We start from the raw sequence: 22051 nt of genomic DNA on the forward strand, positions 1-22051 counted from the left end.
ATTGTTTGGTGGTTGTCGACTAATGAACAGGTTGATAATTAAAATACCGATATTAAAATCATTGGTTTTACTACATAAGATTTTATCATTGAACATAGCTTAAAATAAGATTCAAAAGGTACGCTAGGAGTTTCCAGTGTTTTTTGTTACATATAAATAGTACAAACTGCACTATATAACTAAACATTTATCATATTATGTCGGATTTGAACCTTAGAACATTATCCATACGAAACCCCTAATCATTATCCATCAAATAATTTTGGTATTAAAAATTAACAATTATCTTAGATACTTTATACAAAAGTGTATGTTTTACCAAAATGGACACCAGCCAATGTAACATTGACAAAGGTTTTCGTTGCTGGTGGCGTGTTGAATTAGTAATTCTACTTGTTTTGAAATGTCCAGCATTTCTTCTGAATGGAAATCTTTACTGGTTAATTTATCTCGAACTCTAAAAAAAGATTAAAAAAATACAAGTCCTGATACAAACATTTTCAGTTAGAAATTTGAAATTATAGAAATATCCATTAAATTTTAATTGCTTCAGTTGTTTGTTTCGTAGCTCTTTTGGAGCGTTGCATTATTCGACAATAAATAGAAAACTGTAACTTTACCTGTTTATAATGGTGACAGCTTTTTTGCTGACCATTTCCGGTTGCGATCCTTCGTTGACTGTTTCGGCTAGTACAGATCTTCGGTGTATAACACTTAGAGACTCTGATAGGTCATCCTGGGAAGTTCCTGTCGAGTAGCTACCGACTTCACCCGTATTGGATCTGAAACAGAGTTCTGCTTGTTATTCATTATTAATTTTAGAACTTGAACGTAAGTACTTTCTATTAAAAAATATTAAACTATTATTGACACACAACAGTCTTTCGATGTATACAATAAAGTTATTATGTTATAAGGTTTGGTAAAATTATTAAAAAATCACATATGCTACTTAAATGTAAAAAATAACTGTATTTGAGGGTAACGGGACTTAACAAAATATGCCTGAATATTTTTTGTTAAATCTCGTTCTATTAAAAACACTAACTTGTTTCTATGAGGAGTCTCGATCAGACGCCAGTTCAACAAGGGATCGTACACAAAGGCCTCCAAGACCGCCATTAAGCTGTCCTTGTTGCGATGCAACACCGACATCACGCTTTCGCACGTGCGTCGATAAGTTCCTTCAATTCCCGTGACCTCCATTGCATTAATCAGCATACGAGTGAGCCGGAAAGGAATTTTCTCAGGAAATTTCTCTCTGTCCATAGCAACCTTAAAATCGAATTGCAAAAAAAATAACATAAATTCTGGAAATTAATTATTAAACATTACTTCAAAGCAATCCCCGAAATCGATATGAATAATTTTTCCACTTAAGCGATCTAACATCAAATTAGATGGGTGTCTGTCTCCCAAGCCTAATATGTAGCCGACCATAGACATCACAGCCAAAGATCTCGTGTAATTTGTCCTTCTCTCAAACCACACTTCTGAAGAGGGACTTTTGAGCCATAGCAGTCTGGCTAAGTCATCTCCATGCGTGTGTTCTAAAGCGTGCTCAAAAACTTCAACCTAGAAAATAAAGGTTTGTTAAATAATCCTTGTTAATATTATACAAGGTAACCTAAAGCCAAATAAGACAAAATGTTCAATTTAAAAGTTGTAAAGTATCGTTAGATCCGTAAAATTATGCCTTCATATTTTACACATTCAGTATAGTTTCATTTTCTGCGTTGAATACTACATATTCTGGTTACAATTAAAAGTATCCCGTCAACCTTATAAATTTTTTTAATATTCTTCCATCCACCCTTTAACCCATATTGATAAAAGTCTAAGTCCAATTTTCATGGATAATAAGATTCATTAAATAAGTGGACACTAAACACAAAATATGTAATAAGTACATAGCAAATAGGGAATTAAAGAGCTTTATTCACCTTTGTTATGTAGTCACTTACCTTTTGCATTACGGTTAGATGGTCGTAATCCGGAGCCATTCTCAACATAATCCTATGCTCGATATTTAAAAGAATTTTCTTTTTGTCCCTGTAGTCTCTAATTAAGGTGTGCAGTGTGTCGCAATGTGGGACCCACCCAATCAACCCGCTTTTCGTACTTAGCGGTATTACGACATAACGCTGAATTGTTAAATTTCGACGGAAGGTATCGGGATCTTTTTGTAAAAGCGTATTAACTAAACCGAAAAGCTGCATCACCCTTTCGTCTTGTCTAAGATCCTCGTGGCCCTTTAACAGGAACATGTAATCCTTGCCATTGCTTCCACGAATTATCAATTTTCTCGGTCGTTGTTTGGACGTTATCACCTTAAATAAATGGTATTTTTAAGGATTATCTTTAAAACCTGGACGTATTAAGATTATGTTAATGTAATACATGTTTGTTAGACGTTTCCAAATACAATTGAAGGGCGGCAAAGCTAAATGCTCTAAGTGCCAAACTACAGAGTCAAAATGTTAAGCGCAGAATGGCATAATGTGGTCAACTGAAAGCTCTTTTTACTCTACCATTATTTACTTACTTCCAATGATCTTTGAAAATAAGCAATTCGTACAATAGGTTGTCCTGGCGCATAACTTCCTGGTACGGCAAGTTCTAAGTCTTGACATTTCAACAGGTTGGGTGAAACGTAGTGTAATTCTAGAGACGTTAGTTGCGGTAACTGTCTAGAAATTCTTCTGAACACATGGTAATACAAATCCCAAGCCTGATTTAAATCCCTTATGTTCCCTAGAATTAATAAATGCATTCTCAGTTAACGAAAGAATAAATAATGTATACGTAGTAGTTTATTCCTCAAAAAATTAAGATTCTTAACAATGAAATATGATAGTATGCATTTCCTAAATACGGTGGCCAGTTGTTGTGCCTACAATAGTCTAATTGGCTAAACAACGTACAGCAGAACTCTTAATTTAATAACTAACAGTAATAATAATAATATACATATAAAATTATGTACTGTAGCAGTTTTCCTAAATTAAGTATTTAAAGACTTTTGTGTTTTTTTCGCTGCCTTTTAGTTCTTACAGAAATAGTTAATCACTTGACACGTGTAAGCAAGAAATCAGTAAGTCTTACCAGACGCCCGATATTTTCGACACCAATCGTGTGCTTCAGTTAAATCTCGTCCATACGCTTGAGTAAAACTGGTCTCCTTTAAAGTTTGTGGGCCTCTTTGCATCATTTGATGCAGTGGATCCAGAATTCTAAGCATCCCATCGACATTCCTTTCACCGAAAAATAACCTGAAATAACGAAAAAAAAATGAATATTTAATCAACGAAATAATAATTACTGAATAAAACTTAAAAATTAAAGTTCGTCATATTGTAATGATGCACAGGGTGTCCTTGAAATAACTACAACGCTTGATCAAAAATTCCCAAATTAAAAATAAAGGGTTTTAGGCAAATTCACCTATATCCAATGTGGCTTCGTTTTACCGCTACAGGGCGACAAAGTTTTCAAATTAATATCGTTTTTTTCCGAAATCATCTCGGAACGAAGAGATACTACATAAATTGATGTATTTTTTTTATTGCGTGGAAATATATTAAAATAGCGCGTGGTTGGTAACTAAAAGTATGTATTTTTGTTACTTTCTGTACAAATGACTCATTTTTTTTGTCTATCACAAACTAATTTTATTTTTAAACTTTTTGGTTTCGAATCATCAAACTTTTGCGAGCATTGAAAGGCAAATTATGGAAACGGGTAGTTTTAATCCAAATAATTTTAATTAAAGACGCCACAAATTGAGAAGAAAAAATATGGTGCTATAGCAGTTAATTCATAGAATATCTAGAGAAGTGGAAGGTACCAAAGAGACCCATTCCTAATGGAGTCTCTAGTAATTCCCATTATGAAAATAAATAGTAAGAAAGCTTTCGGGAGATCTATCGAGGGGAAAAATTATTTTTATATATTTATGCAAGTATTGAAATTACCTGCATAACTCAGAAACGTACTATTAATAAAAATTACAAATTCTGGACGATTTGATGAAGGAAAAGATGCTATTGCAGGATCGCGACACGATGTTTATGGCTATTGTTCATAAGGGAATTAAATTTATAAGGTCACGTATGTTATTCAACCCTTCGAAGTTGTTTTTAACAGACCGAGATAACATGTTAAGGTTAATTGTGGCTTTATCTTTATTATATGCGTATGTATATTAATTATGAACATGACGTATGAAATTCTGAATTAGTATTGCTGTCGAAAAACATCAGATTTCTTTTTCGATCAAATTTTCTTTGTAATAAGAAATGTCTTATTTCGTCGGGGTATGTTTGTATAATGAAACTACTGCTTTGAATTCGCAACTTTTCCTCCATTTTACTAAATCTGGAAACATCGCATGTTATTTTCTATCGCCTATAATTTCCAAGACCGATCAGCTGTACCTTTACAAAAGGTACGTTGTAAATTTTTTGTACATTTTCGTACCGATATCACTTCGTAGATGATTCATTCGAATGTTAACGGGGCGGTGAACAAGATATTCGTAATGCACGCTGCATTAATAATCGGGATGATCGGGTTTTCTTTTGTTCCAAAAACTCTTGAGGGACGTCGTTAGTATATCCATGACTTAGTGAGTGGAAGTGGATGTTGCTGACGTGATTCTGGCTCACGCTTTTGGTGAGTTCTGATTGTTGTTTCTTGTTAGGTCAGAAAAGTCTTGTCAGGTTTATGAAAACGACGTAATTAGAATTTTATTTGAAAGTCGAAATTATTTGCAGTTTTGACAATTTTTTTAAAGGTAATTAAGACCATATTTAGATGTGGCCGAAGAATGATATTGTAACTTGAACTGCTTTGAAAATTTTAAAAACTTTTAAAGAATTAATACTGTTTTTTTTGTGGTTCAGATCTCGAATTTGTACGTCTCTGCTTCCAGTCGAAATTAATTCGAAATTTTAATCGTTTTGAAGATTTTTTCATGAATTTATATTCATTTTTTTTTTCAGAAATTAATGTTGAATTTTTTTGTATCACAGAATTCTGAACCATCAAACTTTCACGAGTATTGAAAAGCAACTTAAGAAAACGGGTAGTCTTAATCCAAATGATGTTAATTGAGGATGTAATCCTACAATTAACATTGTGGAGATCGAAGAGGCAGTTTTAAACAAAATTGAAGATGATCTCAAACCAAGCTGTAGACGCTTGGGATTCGAATTGTTAATTTCCGAAAATACCAATTAATAACATTTTACGAGAGCAGTTACTCCATCTGTACCATGTGCAATACGTGCAAAATCTTTTGGATGTGAATCTTGAATATTGGCTGACATTTGGCCATTTTATTGAAACAATGAGAATAGCAAAAGCGACCAATTTTTGGTCAAGAGTTGCACAGTTATTTCGGTATATAATCTGGTGATTAAGGTTATAGTTCCTTTCCAGTGTTCTGTATGTAAATATATTGATAAGTTCATTGTTGCATTATCATAATAGTATTATTGCTTTTGTTTAGTTGATTTTAATAATTTCCAGTAATTAAGTTTTTGAAGTGTTTTCTAATTGTACTGATGAATTTTGTTGATTAAAAAATTGTTTGTTTAGGAATTTATAATATGTTAAAACTAAATTTTAACCATCACCGAAAAATGCAAGTTTACTTTCATTTAACCCAAAGATTTTAAAGTTACCGAGACCTTCATGTTGGAAGTGGCGTTTGAGACACTCTTCACAGCATTTAACTAGTATATTACTATGATTTAATGTTTACCTAGAGGCTTCTTCCAACCCTTCATGCCACATCTCATGCCATAAAATAGCAACTCTGATAAGCTCCTCAGAGGCTGTAATGGCCTGTCTGACCAAAGTCGGAGAATGTTCGCTCATGGACTTTAGAATTTTATTAGCGGCACTTCGCCTGAGCGCTGAATTACTTTTTGACGCCACTGTCAAAGGGTAAACAAGTGCCTAAAATTTAAAAAAATATATTCCAAACTGCCGAAAGTATCAAAGGTTTGGATGTATCACACTTACCTGAGGATGTATTTTTCCAATATCAACCAACAAATAATTTATACTTTTTGACACCAGTGATCTGTTTGTGTCTATGCGGGCAATTAACTGAGGAATCACTTGCAACCATGTGTTCTTATCGACCGTGCGAATACCGTCCGATATGGCTTCGGATACTTGAGGCGATGTTCCGTGTTCAAACCACAAAGTTAACAAGCGCAACGTATCCTGAAGGGAACTACCCCTTGATAGATCAATGGATCTAATGTTCAAAAGAAAATGATTATTAATAATGATTTATAATCGAAATCATCACACGCACTTAAAAAATCCCTTGACTGCAGATACCGTGTGTTCAGTAAGATCAATTTCTTGACTGCTTCTCTCCATCTGACTACTGTGTGAATTATCTGGATCCTTTTCCGATTTGTTGCGGTACAAGAGTACAGTTTCGAAATTAATGTAAGCCCAAGAGTGCCAGGCCTTGTACCAGTTTTTATCGTACTCTGTAGCTTTTTCATAGCACATCAAAACGGATCGAATAGAAACGGGATTGATGTCATCTAAACTTTCTTGCCACGTTCCCAGTTTTAGGTAACACCTGAAATGTTTTCATGTTGAGCTTATAAAGCTTTAAAAAGGACTTTGAACTTTGCTGTCTAAGCTCCCACACATTTTTTTTGTTTAAACGAAATTACTTATAAAGGTACCTTGCTAAAAGTCTGTGCCTTTCCTCCACGCTGGAATCTACTCCTTCCATTTGAACGTACGAAGTCAGGAACCTCTGCAATTGATCAAATGCTCTTTGCCTTTCTCCCACATGCCACAAATGTTTGCAGTAGGCATAAGTAACTTGGGGTTGGGACACGGGTAATGGTTTATGTGGGGTAAGTTCAGGATCGTAACCCAGCAGCATAATCAAAGTTTTACCGGATGGTTTCTAGAAAACGTATATTTGAATAAATCAATCAGAATAAGGATCAAGTACACGGAACTAAATGTGTTAGATATAATTTGCAAATTGCCTCCCTGTGCCAGTGAGAATTGTGTCCTCTTTTGGGATAGTTTTGATTTATTAGAGTAAATGTTTGTATTGTTTTTCTAATTTCTCATTGTACAAGAAAGAAAAAATTAGGTATGAGATTCATTAGGAAACAGTATTATATTGCAGGATCCCCCTTCGTTGGCCCCGCAGAATCTCATTCGTTACACAAAACTGTGCAATTTTTAACTGGTTGAATAAATAGCTACGTTACTTGATTTTATAACAGAATTATTAAGATTACATTAAATCGAAAAAAACTCAGACAAAATATCATCCTTACCACAGAACCGTTTTTCCTACAGAGGGCTGCATACTTCAACCAAGAATTTACGTCCTCGTGGGGCTGAAGAACTAAGGAGTGAACTTGAATTAACTTTTGCCAGTCTTCCACTAACTTTTGCCCTGCTTGCAGCCTTTCCCACCACATTTGCTTTAAAGTTTCTCGCCGTTCCGGGACCAATTTATATTGCATGACCTACACAGTTAATTGAAAGCATGAGCAAAACATATATTTTTACTTGAAACATTTTGCAAATTTGATTGAAAATGAGTAAGGTCTTCTTTTATAGTTCTTATTGAAGTAAATATTTTTTAGAGATTACAATACTACAGAAACGGTTATTTACTGTCATCAGAAAAAGAATAAACACATGAAATTTTGACGTCCTGTATCACGCAAAGTAAAAGTTTCCTACCTCAAGTTTAAACAAATATTGTTATGCCATATTTTAAAAAGTTGTTTCAGTTTGCACACTGCACTTATAATACACATATTCTTTCATAATGACCAATGTTTTAAAGAATCAATTAAAATTTTAATCTTCACGTACCTCTTCCAATTCACTTAGCATTTGCACATGCACCATAGCGCCGTATGCCCTTTGATAACTCTCTCCAGCCATAGCTGTCAACTCTGTATCGATCATATCTCTGGAAATATTAATGAAATCTTGTGCTAATTTGTACTGTTCTTTATGTATGGCCAAGATAGCTCTATAAAACGAACCGTCCAGTGTATCTTGTGGAATAACCTTGACAAACCTATCAATTTACGAATTTAGCCCATAGATTTGTACTAAACGATGATTCTACATACTTTTCCATTGAATGATAATTATGCAAACCAAAGGCAGATGCTAACGCTAGCCGACAAGCCTTCTGTTTGTTATCTTCCACCAAGATGGAAGATTTATTTTCGAAAACTTCATGTAATTGGCCCCATTCACCTAGAGCTTCAAGGCACCTAAAAATTTGTAAAACTTTATGATCGACATACTATTAAGATATAAGCAAAATATTAAAAATATTCTGTACGTTGGAAACCGAGGGTTTGTATATATACCCTTAAGACTAAACATGCCTTTGAAGTTTAACAAAATCAATTGTATTGGTGTATATTACAACCTACCTCATCTGCCCCAAACAGGCATCCTGATCAGATGGATCGCTGTTTAGTTTATCCCTATACATTCCCAATGCTTTATCCCAATTATGGAGTTTTTCATACCATTGTACCTTTAACGGGAAAACAGTTTAATCATTCTATAGAAAACCTAATGTCTTCGTTCATGCTTATTATAGATGTTCATATTAAATAGAATTAATTTTTTTTGTAACTCCGCCTATTTTAGAACAATTACCTGTACTTGCACTTCGTTTCCTTGACAAATAACACATTGTAACAAACCCTCCGCAGACTCTTTTTGTTGTAATTTGTTGTTAATCGAAATTAGTGCCTCGATAACACGATGATCTTTGCTGCCACCCCGTATAAATTCGTCTTCTTTATAGTGCAAAGCTTTGGCGTAAGCTCTAAACAGACAATATATTTTGGAATCTCAATTTGCCATCAAATTTTGTATAATTTAATTTAATTAACAAATTTTTGCACAAGGGAGGAAAGTGATATCTTTACTTCCGCAAATAAGGCTCAACCCAAAGCGGAGGGTATTCATGTTCGAAGGAGTAAAAGACACTTTCTTTCATAGGTGTGGATCTAATTTTTCTACAACCAAATTCCAGTATTATACGAAAGAAGCAGCTATTATATGTATTTAGTATTATATTATGATACATAAGGAAACCTACTTGCAAGAGTAATATAAAGTAGGTCATTAAATAAAAGTATGAGCAAAGTGAAGTTAGGGTAAACTATGATGAAAGATGTCTTTTTTACATGGTCATAGAAAAAAAGTTTTGGCAAAGAGTAAAAGCGCGATTTTACTTCAAAAATTAAGAATTTTATCATTACCTGCAATGCATAGCATACTCGCCCAACAAATGGCCTTCTAAAGGCAGTGGACCTTTATCGCAATGTTCCATAAACTCGGCTAAATTAAGGATAGTTTGGGTGATTTCCGGGACATCAGGCACTGTTAAGGCTCGTTCCAAACAACCTAAAAAATTGGGCACATATAATAATTAAACAGAGGCTTTCAAATTTTCTTATTATATGTGTAAAATAATGGACAATCTTGGAGAGAAAATCTTAGAAAAACATGCTTGCCAATAAGTTCTTTTCGCATGTTCTCGTTTAGTTCCGTCCAGCAACTAACAAAGGCAGCATTGAACAAGTCTCGAGGAAGTTGTGAGTACGTTTGAGCCAATGGCAGGCATGACCTGAGCGCTGGTATTGGGGATTGCTTCAAAAGTTCTAAACTTAAGCCTCGAACCCATTCCAACCAATCATCCTATGGAAATCATTAGTTTAAATTCCTTTGAAATGTGACTTTTTTGTCGAATAAAACAAAAATTTCTTTTGTCACGAAGTATAATTTTGAAGCTTCAGAAAAACGAATGAATTGCTAATAAAATTAGTTACCTACCTTAGATACACCTCTAATGGGAACCCAAGCTTGTTGTAGGTTCTTCTCAGACACCTTCAGTCTTTGTGGCATTGCAGATAAGTCTCCAGAAATCCCGACATCCCGATTTTTCCGTTGCCTAAAGAAGTTGTTGAATTCAAGATTCACTTCAATTTAACAATTTCAATAAACACTCGACATTATTTACCTATTACGCGGTATAGGCAAATCTAACTCATCAGCCATTGTAGAATCATTTTCAATGGACGAAACTAGAGTTTCCCACCTGCATAAATTGTAAAGCAAGTAATTGGGATATTTTGGTCCACACAGTACACTTACCTTCTGTGATTAATTTTGTGCTTCACTACCACCCTCTGCACCATAGGAACGAATATGCAAAACTTTCTACCCAGTTGCGTAACCAATGAGCATAACGTGTCCATTGCTGTATCGCGTAACTCGGGATTTCGATCTATAGTGCGTACTAGAGGATGGGTAATTCTAGATATATAATCTGAGAGATCTATTAACTCAGCCAATTGATCTATTGTTTCTAAAGCCTGTTTGGAAACAGGCACGGGACAGTCGGACGCATCGATAAGTCTGAAACCCAGAGCAATTTCTAATAATGTATTATATTCAAAATTGTTTTTGATCTAACCTTACGATAGGTGGCAACACTAGATGCATGTAATCGTCTAAATTATTTCCGAATTTGTGTAAAGCTTTCAATAACTTTATCGTATGCTGCTTCTCTTTGGAATTATCGTGATTTAATACGCGTAATATCTGAGGTATTAACTGAGGCAGGTAGACCTTAAATTCTGCCCCTAAAGCCTCAGCAATATTCTCCAGAAGCAAAATTATAGTTCCTGGACAAAATGTTGTCACTAAAAACATTCTTCATACAAGAATATTATCTACCTTGTATAGCACAATACGGTGTCCAAAATTCCTTAATTAATTCACATATGTCGTCAAGATAGTTGCGAATATGTTGTTTAACTATAGCGATCAGCTGTGCTAGTTGTTGGAATAAGAACTCTCGAGCATTAACATCAGCGGATCGAACAACATTTAACAAACTTGGAAGAACCTGCGCCGAAATATGAGTCAAGAATAATGAACTCTTAGCGGGTAATAAATACAACCTGTGCTATATACGGTACGCACTTAATTCCTAAACTTTTGAATGTAAATGTTACGGCTTGAACCACTATAGTATGGTATTGGGATAAAGCTGGATCCCGAATGATCTTTAACAATGTAGCTATAGCCATGGCTAAAATGTATTTAATAATTAATATCATATTTTAAGCATTTCCAATTATGACTAAAGCTAATTTTCAACTTCAAATAAAATTAAGTTATACAAAGACAATACAGTATAGCAAAAAGTAGAATAGGAAGAAAATAACTTACCTAAATAATATTCCTCTAAAGTACTGGAACTCATATTGACAAGCATCTCACTTGAAGTAAGATCACTGTCTTCGTTTAAATTTTTGTCCGGCATAGGAATTAACGTAGGAGCTTGCGGAAGGTGGTCGATTTCACCTTTTTGCATCTTATGCCTGTAAGGATCCAAAGCTCCTGGAACGTTTTAAATGATGAATATAAAATGTCTGTTACTTGTAATGAGATGCTTTTACAAAGATATTTTACACAAGATATTACAATAAATAATAATAATAATAAAGGGCTCTCCAAAATAAATAAATAGGACCCTTCGTAACTTGGGGTCTAATTTACCTAACAAGCCTAAAACTCGAATAGTTTCACGGCGAATCGTTGGATGTTGCTCAGTTTTCAAAAATCCAAGTAACACGTCCAATAGAGTAGGATATTGGCTGTAAGGTTTGACTACATGTCCCGTTGCACCTACTAGTTGACCTAACGTAACCAAGGCAGCACATCTTTTGTCAGGGGCGGAAGCGTCACCCAAAATCTCTAATAAAGTGGCCTACAATAATAAAATCACTTATTTATTGATAATTAACAGTAAAACCAACATTAGAAAAAAGGTTATAAAATCGATGTAACCAAAAGCCTCCACCTTGGTATTAATAACCTAAAATTATAATCCATATAAAAAATGTGACAATCCTGTCGTACAAAACTAAAATCTGTCTTTTTTACCATTAAGTCCTGCATCCAAACTTGAAGCTCTGAATCGCCGCCTGTAACTTCTGCAAGGTCTCCAATAGTAGAAAGAACAGAAATCATCACTCCGGGATTTGGCTCGCCTTCCCTTAATTTAGGAACTAGTACCTTAAATTTTAACAAAAAGCACATAACAAGACCACAGAAAAACAGCTTTGAATGAAGCAATGTCGATGTCAATTTAGAAGAAATGTGTATTAAAATTTGATTATTATCCACTGGTATCAAAAATTCTATGTATTTACCTTTAATATAGGCTCCATATAGGGTCGAATTATCCTAGGTGCCCTCACTACCAAATGATCAAGAAGAATAGCTCCTTGTTCCTTATTTCTTCCTATTCCAGAGTGTTCCAATTCTGTGAGGAGCTGCACCAACACCTTCCTTAAACTTGGTGTAATATATGATGGATTCATACAACTCAGACGTCCTATGGTAAATAAAGCTACCTAAAAATTGTTTCTAATAGAAAAATAATTCCCTTTAAAGAAAAGAAATTGAAATGTAGTTAATTTGGTTGATGAGGGCACTTTTTATGGGTCAAATTTGAAAGAAATACCTCACGTATCCGAAATTCTTCATCTTGCAGGGCGATAAATAATGCTTCCAAGGACTCTGCTTGAGCTAAGTGGTGATCAAAAGTAGGGTCTAAAGATGTAAGCACTCCATAGCGCACTTGAGCTTCACTGTCAATCAGACCCACACCTAAAAGAAAAAATTATCTTGTTGAAACTTTTTTTTGTACGTAGAAAACAAATGCTTATGTTTAATTGCACAACAATTTTGTAAAAGAAAATTAATAATTCTACGATATATTTGACGGATTTTCGAAAATATCCAATATCAATAAGTTTTATAAAGCATATTCTATTCCGGTTTTCGACGATTTTCTTATGTTTATTAAAAAAATATAATTTTTTGCATTTTTGAAGACTGAAATTTCTAGAACGAAAAAAGGTTGAAAAGTACTTAAAAATTAATTTAAAAAAAAATTCCGTAAAAAACAAACGTGTTGATAAATTGAACTTTTTAGTTTAGAATGAGTTTTAACCTAACTGACAAAAAAAATACTCACTTAACAATTTCTGTAATACATCAGCAACTGTTCTGGACACCGTCTCACTGGGACTCTTATCAGCGCTTTTTACAGCATGTCTTAACAGACGACTAGTGGTTTTTACTGCCTCTAAACGAATATCCATCACTTCGTGCACCAAAAAGAAGTTGGCGCAACGTTGAACAAATGGCAGAAGTCTTTGACCTTCGAAATCAAACGTTCCTAAAAAATTATTAGAAGTAAAATAATTAGTAAAATTGACTTTCATGGGCAGTTTATTTAATTAGAATAAACGTAGAAATGTAACGTTATATATTAAGCAGCATAACTTTAACGTTTTCAGTTTAAATGTATGTATATCTGACTAAGTTGTCACCTAAAAATAAAGATAAAACAGAAAAACAAACAATTTTTACTTACCCAAAGTATGAAGGGCTAATACAATCAGCTGAGTATCATTAGTGTCAACAAATGAATTTATGGGAAAATTCGAAGTAAGATTTCTGGGCATTCCAGGATGTAACAAGGGTCTATTTAAAAGAATATGAGAAAGAATTTTCAGCAGTCCTAAACTGATTTTGTCTTTATGGATCGGAACTTTCTTAGCCAATTCGCGAAGGCATATTGTTAACGACTGACTCAATCCTGTTGCCAACATCTGAAATTAAACATTAAAAGACAAGAGTCAAATAGATTTTTTTAAAGATTTTTAATAAATATCAGATTACCAGCCATTATTAAAAATTCACCATGTAAACTACCTGTTCTAATATGTTAGGAATTTCCATTTGGTCGTGTTTCTTTAAAGCTAAAGCCAAAAATGTAACACACTTGAACACGCAACTGTCTATAACAGGACGTCTTTTGCCGGGTGTTTCTGTTTTTGGCAGAGACAGTTTTATCAGCTCCATCACCCTTTCAACATAAGGATCAAATTCTTCTTCTACGGCTACAGCAATCAAACCTTAAACAAGCAATAAGCGTTAATTATCGTTTTAGTTGAAATAGGAGCTGGTAGATTGAGGAATTCCACTTGAGTACTTCTTTATTATAAGCGATTCCCGAGATTTATTTAAAAAACTATCGCATTATTAAAAATTAAACAATCACTATATTAAAAAACGTATATGAATAAACATATGAAGTGTTCAAATTTCAAATCACTTTTCGTTTTTTCTTTATACTTAAATTGATTTTGGGGCGGTAAAACGGGAAGTGACGCTTTAAAAAATATCATCCTGTAGATTTTTGAATTGGCTTTTGGGTTGAAATTTAACTACCAGTTACGCAAAATCAAGGAAGTGTAAGTAATATTGTGACTTACCAATAGTTACAAAGGCGCTGTTTCTATCTTTTTCCCTCCCCCTAAGAATGCTACACAAATAATTCATTGTGCTTGGAAGATACTTCTCTACAAATTTTTCTTTATTAAAAGCTGCCAATCGGGGTAAAATTGTTAACAACGTTTGCTGAACAAAGTTAACTTTCAGTGACCTAAAAAGAAATTATGTTCTTATAACTATAATACATAATCAATATAAAGTTAAAATTATTGGCAAAAAAAATTCTTTTTGCCATAGAACTACAATTATTTAAAATATGTGAAACTTGCCATAATATCAAAAACTTCTTACTTTTGGGCCAAAACATCAATGCATATGTACTCAAATTTCTCTGCCACCAACTGTCGACAAACAGAAGACTCAATAATGATTGGTTTCTCAGGAGAAAGAGTAGATGTAACCATATTTGTAATCATACTTGTAGCCTTCTTCTTGGCATGAATTGGGTACATGAATGGCGGTCTGTTAAAACTAAACTGTTCAATCTCAAGATCTGGTTTGGGATCTGTACTCTCTTGGAGCGAGAGATACTTGCGCTCCCATGTCGCATTTGAACAATACAAGAGCTCATTCAAAATTAATAAAGAGCCGTGAATACGGTCATCCCGTACACGTTCACCTTTATCGACTGATAAAAGCTTTCCGGATACGTCATAACATTGGCGATACCTAAGTAAAAATAAGCAATAATTGGCGAAGTAACTGCATGTTGAACGAAAAATGGAAAACATCTATTTGAAAACTTACCAAGATGAGGAACCTCTATGATTATCTTTGGCATTTTCTCGCTGAGTCGTAACAACTAGAGTTGCCCGCAAAGCCTCAATAGCAGCTTCCCGGATGGCCTGTTTAGGATCTTGAATTGCGTTGAATATTGAATCAAAAAACTGCGAAATTTGTTGAAAGAAATACGTGGGAAGAGCAGTGGCAAATTCTTTTAAAACTAATACGGCAGCATGGCGTTTTGACTAGAATGTGAAGATGTAAAAATTATGCAATTTACAGTAAAAAAATTATTACCTCAAGTCGATCGCCACTGAGCCATTCTAACGCGGTTTTAACTTCAAATTCAACATATTCAGAAGCTTTTGAACCAGAAGCTAAAGCTAAACTTGCTGTAGTTTTGGCCGCTAGTTCCATCACGCTAACGTCATTAGAAGGCAATAAATTTCTTACATAATATGCAAATCTGCTGATTCTTGTAGTCATGTTTCCCACGTCTGCTCCGATGAGACATACTACAAAAAATAATATTTTTTTTACATCATTATTAAATAAAATAAATATACTTCATTTAGTAAAATAATGTTTAAAACCTAATTTAGGTTATACCTACATATACCTAATTTAGGAATATGGTTATTATTAAAAGTTAAAAGAATATAGTTGTCTTACCAATGGCCAATATGCCTCCCTTCTTCTCATTGACATCTGCGCTTGAAACCATTTCAAATATATGATGATTGAAGTCATCAAGGAACACAGTGATTTGCTCTGGTGTTGCATCTCTTAAATCATTCTTCACGTATACGTAAAGTTCCTTGGCAGCCTTTGTCCTGATTTGTTCATTCTTTGATTTTAAGTTGGAAACAAACTGGTTCATAACCACTAGAGACATCTTAAAATGGTTGTGTTTTCACTCGGTATGAAATATAGGTATTTATAAAGATTGCTGGTCCATCATTTTTACATTCCTCAGTCCTCAGAAACACTTGCAACTCTCTATGAAATAGATATCAGAGTAGGTAAAATTACATTCTGGCAATGAAAACATTTTACAGTTATTAGCATAACTTTTCCAAATTTAGATAGACTCATGGACCAACACTGGAGTCAACTAAAAGAGATATAAATTGGATTAGACAGATCAGATTAGCTACATCAACACATACAGTGAATAAATTAAACAACAGATAAAGGAACCACCAAACATAACCATTAAAAATATATTAAAATAAACTATCTCCAGCATAATACATCAGTTATCTTATTTTCTAACAAAAGATGTTTGATTTTCAAAGCAATAAAATTTTTCTACAATTAATAGATACACACTACTGATTTTCCGAATGAGGGCATGAAATAGTAGTTTGGAGATTTTGGTGGACATTTGAGTGAATAATAGCAGATATTGTGTTTGGAAGTTGGCAACAACTATCTATGAATCTGGCTTTAAGCATCCCATAGCAGAATAAACAAAGCTCTTTCATTATAGAGAGAGAAAAATCTTTATTTTACAAGAAACAGGCTATCGACCAATTGGTCTTTCTGCCTCTTTGATTATATTATCATTAAAAACACTGTTTTTAGAACATCTCTCTAAATACCTAATATGAGTATACCTACATATACATAATATATATAACCCATGATCATTAAAAAAACCTTACAGTGGAAAATAATGGTTTGTAAATGTAAGGTTGCAATGTTAAGTCTTATCAATGAATTTCGTGTTTCTTCAAATCTTACCTTGGCACTTCCTTGCAACTAGTACCATTAAACTTCCCTGATTTAAAGAAGCCAGGAATATGGTGCTAATGAGTAATTCAGTTTCTTTACAACTTATTATTAGCCTCAAAATTTGAGGCAAAAGTACTGTACAGTGTAGTATAGAGCGTATAGAAATGGTCTCAAACAAAAATTGCAACTCAACGTGGGGCTGGGTGCTGGAATGAAATTCTTAAGAATATGAGTATCCAGAAATGTAGATCACAAATTTAGATTGCACTACCGCACTCTCGCTTCCTGGTTTCGAAATGAAAAGCGGAAAAATTGTGAACAAAAATAAATATAATAAATTTCCACATTCCACAAATTCCGGATATGTTTTCTTTCAGATGAGAAAAACGTAATCGGTTCATGTGCTATGAGCATTATCTCTCCTTCCAACACCCCTGGAAATGTCTGTTTGCTTCTCTCTTTTTTTGTGAAAAATTCATATATATATGTATATATTCACAATGTCCTTGGTCATTGTCACGTCATTAGAGTCGATTGTCGTTTTTGTGCTTTATTTCTGTTTAACCATCGGTAATATATGACCAAATTTTTGAGTATTGTGCAAATTTAAACAGTGTTTCAGATTGCAGTTGAGTCATTACATATTAGGGCGTAATAAGCGTCCTGTTATTTCCTGAGTCCCATTAGTAAATTTGCCACTTGCGAAACATCATGTAAGTGTTTTTAATTGATGATTGTTGATGCGCTTCTAGGTAATCAGCTACCCCAGGGCCGGCATTTTATGAACCTCCAACTTAGGTTTTATGCCACTGGTCGTAGAAACTAAATTAGGGGGTTATGTTATAGACGGGATATATTAAGTCTATCACTTGACTTGTTTGTGAGCTTCACCATTTCCATGGTAGGGCTGTTCCCATGTTGGTTGGCTCCTGATATGAATTTGTTGTTCTGCTATCTCAGCCACATTGGCAGTAAACAAACAAAATTACAAATTAAAATTTGCAAGCAGAGATTTTGCAGAAACTCGTACTATATTAAGGAATTTTATCCTGCAGAATCTTGCTCCTTACGATGCTTTTCCTAATAGACTACACAAACAGTTACAAAATAACTGAATAATTTTGAAATATTAAGGATGTCACTTCCACTGCCCCAGTGCCTAAGAAAATCTTGCATATTGAATTTATTAACTGATTCTATATTTCCCACTCAGGGCAAAGCCTGGTACTGAGTCAGATGCAGAACAAAAAGAGAAAAAAAAAGAAAGAGGTAGGGATCGGAAAAAACGTTCAGAATCTGGTTCAAGCAGCAGTGACGATAGTCGAAGTAGGTAAGAGCAACCACATATCACTATACAGGGTGATTCACGTAACTGTTTCATTAGAAACTTTTGTACTTGTAACAAATCTAAATTTTTCATATTTGGGAGTTAAACTAATATAGATACACTCTACTTTTTTAAAATATTTTGAAGGTCATATCACTTCCGGTTATACCGGAAGTTGAGGTCAACTTCCTTATTTCAAATAGAACACCCAGTATATTTTTGCATTTTTGGAATCTAGTGATTAAGCTGATTAAATTCTTATGAGATATTCCTATACCTAAACCTAACCGTTTTAAATATATTTTGGTTTAAAAAAAAAATCTTTTTAAAACACCATTTCTATAAAATTTCAAATTCTCAGCTATTATTGAAGTTGGCTTTATAAAAATTTGCTGACATGTTAACTAGATATGGTAGATTAGGTTAATGTGAAAAGTTTTTATAAATATCATACAGGGTATCCAAAAAACACGTCATATTTAAAGAACTTTGATGGCAAAAAAGTCGCTTATTTTAAATGGAACACCCCATATATTTTTATATGTCTAGAATCTAAATTTAATTCTGAATTGATTACTATTAAGCATCCCTATACCTAAAATTAACGCTTTTGCTCTAATTTGCGATTTTTTAACATTGTACGATAATAATTGTACAATATTAATTGTACATACAGGGCTGCTTCCTGTAACATGCGTTAAACTGCTGAGCGAACTTATTAAATTGATAATTATATTAACGCATTTTACAGGAAGCAGCCATGTTCTTTTCAAAGCCAACTAAGATACTTACAATTATTATTGTACAATATTAAAAAATCGCAAATTAGAGCAAAAGCGTTCATTTTAAGTATAGGGACGCCTAATAGTAATCGATTCAGAATTTAATTTAGATTCTAGACATATAAAAATATATGGGGTGTTTCATTTGAAATAAGCGACTTTTTTGCCACCAAAGTTCTTTAAATATGAGGTGTTTTTTTGGATACCCTGTATGATATTTATAAAAACTTTTCACATTAACCTAATCTACCATACCTAGTTAACATGTCAGCAAATTTTCGAAAAGCCAGCTTCAATAATAGCTGAGAATTTAAAATTTTATAGAAATGGTGTTTTGAAAAGATTTTTCCTTTAAACCAAAATATCTTTAAAACGGTTAGGTTTAGGTATAGGAGTATCTAATAAGAATTTAATCAGCTTAATCACTAGATTCCAAAAATGCAAAAATATACTGGGTGTTCCATTTGAAATAAGGAAGTTGACCTCAACTTCCGGTATAACCGGAAGTGATATGACCTTCAAAATATTTTAAAAACGTGGAGGGTATCTATATTAGTTTAACCCCCAAATATGAAAAATTTAGATTTGTTACAAGTACAAAAGTTTCTAATGAAACCGTTACGTGAATCACCCTGTATATATATATACACCATATTAAGTAAATAGAAAATTATTTCTATGAAAGTAACTATCCATTCTTATCTATCCAATATTGATATTTAAAACTTGATAACATAAAATAACATGGTACTCAGCAGATAGAAATTTCATAGCAGTTTGCCTTTCATTCCAACCATTTATTGACCTGTAGTTATTTGAAAAATGCTACTTAGTATGGAAAAGGGACATGTTTGTGACCTGATACTCAAATATTTACTTTCCAGGACTAAATAAGCTTTGTTTGCACATTTATATATTATTTTTTTGAAGTTCATCTGATAGCAGTACCACTTCTTCGAAGTCTTCAAGCAGCTCAAGTTCAGGCTCTTCTTCACGCTCCAGCAGTTCAAGTTCTGATTCCTCCAGTACTTCAAGTGGAAATGGTAGAACTCGTCCAAAACAACGGTAATTCATATTATTGATATATATTTTTTTAATTAAAAAAGTCGACGTTCAGTATTTCCATCAAAAACAACGTTTAACATGGATTTAAATATTCATTATGCTATTTTACGGTAGAAATATTAGGCGATGTATTATTCCATATAGTTCAGAAAACAGCGATCAAAGAGCTTCATTTTTTCCCTCACTTATATACATATGTATATATATTGGTATGTCACATATCTTCATAATCATTAGATCTAGGTCGACTACTAAAAGATTGAAAACTGGAAGCAAGAGCCACAGTAAGGAAAGAAAGGAGAATAAAGAAAAGGATAAAGATGCAAAGGAAAAAAAAGACGACAAAGAGAAATCTGATGTGAAGAAAGAGGACAAAGAAAAGGACAAGAATGTTCAACCTGGAGAAAATAAAGATAAGGATAAAGACAAGGATGGGCGAGATGCCAGGCACCGTACAAGGTAAAACTATTTTGATGTCTTTTAATTATGGTATGAATTTAGAATGGTCTAGTTTTGGTGATTAGCTTTCCATCTTTAATTTGGTACAGTCTTTCAGTTATTCTTGTCGTGTGGGGGCGTTTATATAGTAATCGGTTAATTGTTTAACGGATTGTCGGGAAAATCATACTTATTATATTAAATTTATTGAAAAAAATATACAACTATAATATAATTTGGTATTTTAGGTCACGCTCTCCTCGCAAGCGCCGCAAGAGATCGCCTACTCCTCGGCCGACCAAAATTCATATTGGACGTTTGACGAGAACCGTAAACAAGGATCACATTTCGGAGATTTTCGGTACTTATGGCGTAATTAAACATGTGGAATTTCCAAAGGTATGATGGAATGGTGTTTATCTAGTTATTGCAACATAAAAAAACTTTTTATTGTACAGAGCGCTCCGAAATTTAGTGGCCAAGAGAAAACGGCGAGATCTACAATAAAAAATAATATTGGGTTCCTATATGAACTATATTTAGAAACAGTCGTTTTTTCTAATAGTTTATATTCAAAGAACAATAATTTCTGGCATTTTGAATGGAAACTAAAATACTACAGAATAAATTAAAAAATCGAAAGGTTTTTGCCCTTGCATGTGAAAAGGAATTTGGTTCAAATAATAATACTATACAAATAGTAGCACCATATTTTCACTTGATTTTGCAGCTATCAACATTGTTTACGCTCTAATTCTGTAAAAATTAAATTATCATCAACTTTAACGACTTTCTGACTTACGATTTAGACGATACTCATGTTACTATGCTCATGGAAGTCCACGCTAAATGGTGGATTTAAAATATTGTTGCATTAACAGAAATGTTTTTTACGTATACTTAATTTATGAATATTTTATAACTTTCTTTAGGATCGCAATCATTCTAATCTGGGTGCAGGATATTGTTATGTCGAGTATAGCACGCCAGACGAAGCAGAAAATGCTATGAAGCATATGGATGGGGGTCAAATAGACGGACAGGAAATTACAGCCGCACCAGTGTTGATTCCAAAACCCAGGTAAATTTCCTTTATTCAAGTTGTGCTATTTATTTCTAGTCAATACTATACTTAGTCCAAGTTCATCTATTTTTCCAACTTTACAAAAATTCCAGAAATGCGCCACTTAGACGTTCTCCATTACCACCGCTAAGGCGTGGTCCCTATCGTAGGACTCCTCCTCGATTTAGAAGGCGATCACCGCCCAGGAGGATGAGAAGTCCTTTGAGGCGGAGACCTGCCCACTCAAGGAGCCCGCATCCCAGAAGGAGAAAGAGATCCAGCTCGAGCAGTTCAAGATAATTATTTTTGCTTGGTTTATTAACCATTTTGACAAGTGGCACTTGGCTTTCTTTTTTAGCAGCATGTTGCTGTGTATTAATTCTTCAATAAAATTGTGCTGCATTCGCGTGTTTTACTTCACAAAACTCCACATTATACAGAGTCTCCCACAAACATTGATTATTTTTGCACTGTATATTTATTTCTGATCCA

The 22051-nt window shown here is 33.7% G+C and overlaps 2 protein-coding genes across 2 annotated transcripts; one reads left to right on the forward strand and one right to left on the reverse strand.

The window, feature by feature from the left end:
* Positions 1-52: 52 nt before the first annotated feature.
* On the reverse strand, positions 53-17251 carry Tor (serine/threonine-protein kinase Tor). The gene is made up of 38 exons (XM_066403615.1): positions 16894-17251; positions 15820-16261; positions 15445-15662; positions 15172-15392; positions 14716-15093; positions 14406-14575; positions 13843-14045; positions 13502-13739; positions 13100-13303; positions 12584-12729; positions 12270-12473; positions 12001-12132; positions 11614-11824; positions 11284-11454; positions 11013-11143; positions 10786-10957; positions 10523-10733; positions 10201-10464; positions 10067-10144; positions 9880-9997; positions 9561-9744; positions 9306-9450; positions 8695-8866; positions 8463-8569; positions 8151-8297; positions 7885-8095; positions 7335-7529; positions 6720-6949; positions 6332-6610; positions 6031-6271; positions 5768-5964; positions 3106-3272; positions 2546-2754; positions 1965-2330; positions 1336-1575; positions 1049-1275; positions 621-782; positions 53-457 (listed from the first exon to the last, which is right to left on the reverse strand). Exons 2-38 carry the CDS (start codon positions 16040-16042, stop codon positions 316-318), a joined length of 7314 nt encoding a protein of 2437 aa, XP_066259712.1. The 5' UTR covers positions 16043-16261; positions 16894-17251; the 3' UTR covers positions 53-315.
* A 230-nt stretch (positions 17252-17481) lies between these two features.
* On the forward strand, positions 17482-21963 carry RnpS1 (RNA-binding protein S1). The gene is made up of 7 exons (XM_066403620.1): positions 17482-17597; positions 18098-18214; positions 19924-20058; positions 20302-20517; positions 20745-20895; positions 21429-21577; positions 21673-21963. Coding segments are annotated over exons 1-7 (957 nt in total). The 5' UTR covers positions 17482-17595; the 3' UTR covers positions 21860-21963.
* The last annotated feature ends 88 nt before the right edge of the window (positions 21964-22051 follow it).

This window comes from Euwallacea similis, chromosome 30 (genome assembly GCF_039881205.1).
Source record: "Euwallacea similis isolate ESF13 chromosome 30, ESF131.1, whole genome shotgun sequence".
Lineage (NCBI taxonomy): Eukaryota > Metazoa > Arthropoda > Insecta > Coleoptera > Curculionidae > Euwallacea > Euwallacea similis.

Excerpts from the sequence above, each read along its gene's own strand:
- Tor (XM_066403615.1), bottom strand. The coding sequence starts at position 16,042 with ATGTCTCTAGTGGTTATGAACCAGTTTGTTTCCAACTTAAAATCAAAG. Across the intron at positions 15,663-15,819 it reads GGGAGGCATATTGGCCATTG|TATGTCTCATCGGAGCAGAC; the intron begins GTAAGACAACTA and ends TATTTTTTGTAG. Across the intron at positions 783-1,048 it reads GAGACTCCTCATAGAAACAA|ATCCAATACGGGTGAAGTCG; the intron begins GTTAGTGTTTTT and ends ACTCTGTTTCAG.
- RnpS1 (XM_066403620.1), top strand. Across the intron at positions 20,059-20,301 it reads AGAACTCGTCCAAAACAACG|GTCGACTACTAAAAGATTGA; the intron begins GTAATTCATATT and ends CATTAGATCTAG. Across the intron at positions 20,518-20,744 it reads GATGCCAGGCACCGTACAAG|GTCACGCTCTCCTCGCAAGC; the intron begins GTAAAACTATTT and ends TTGGTATTTTAG.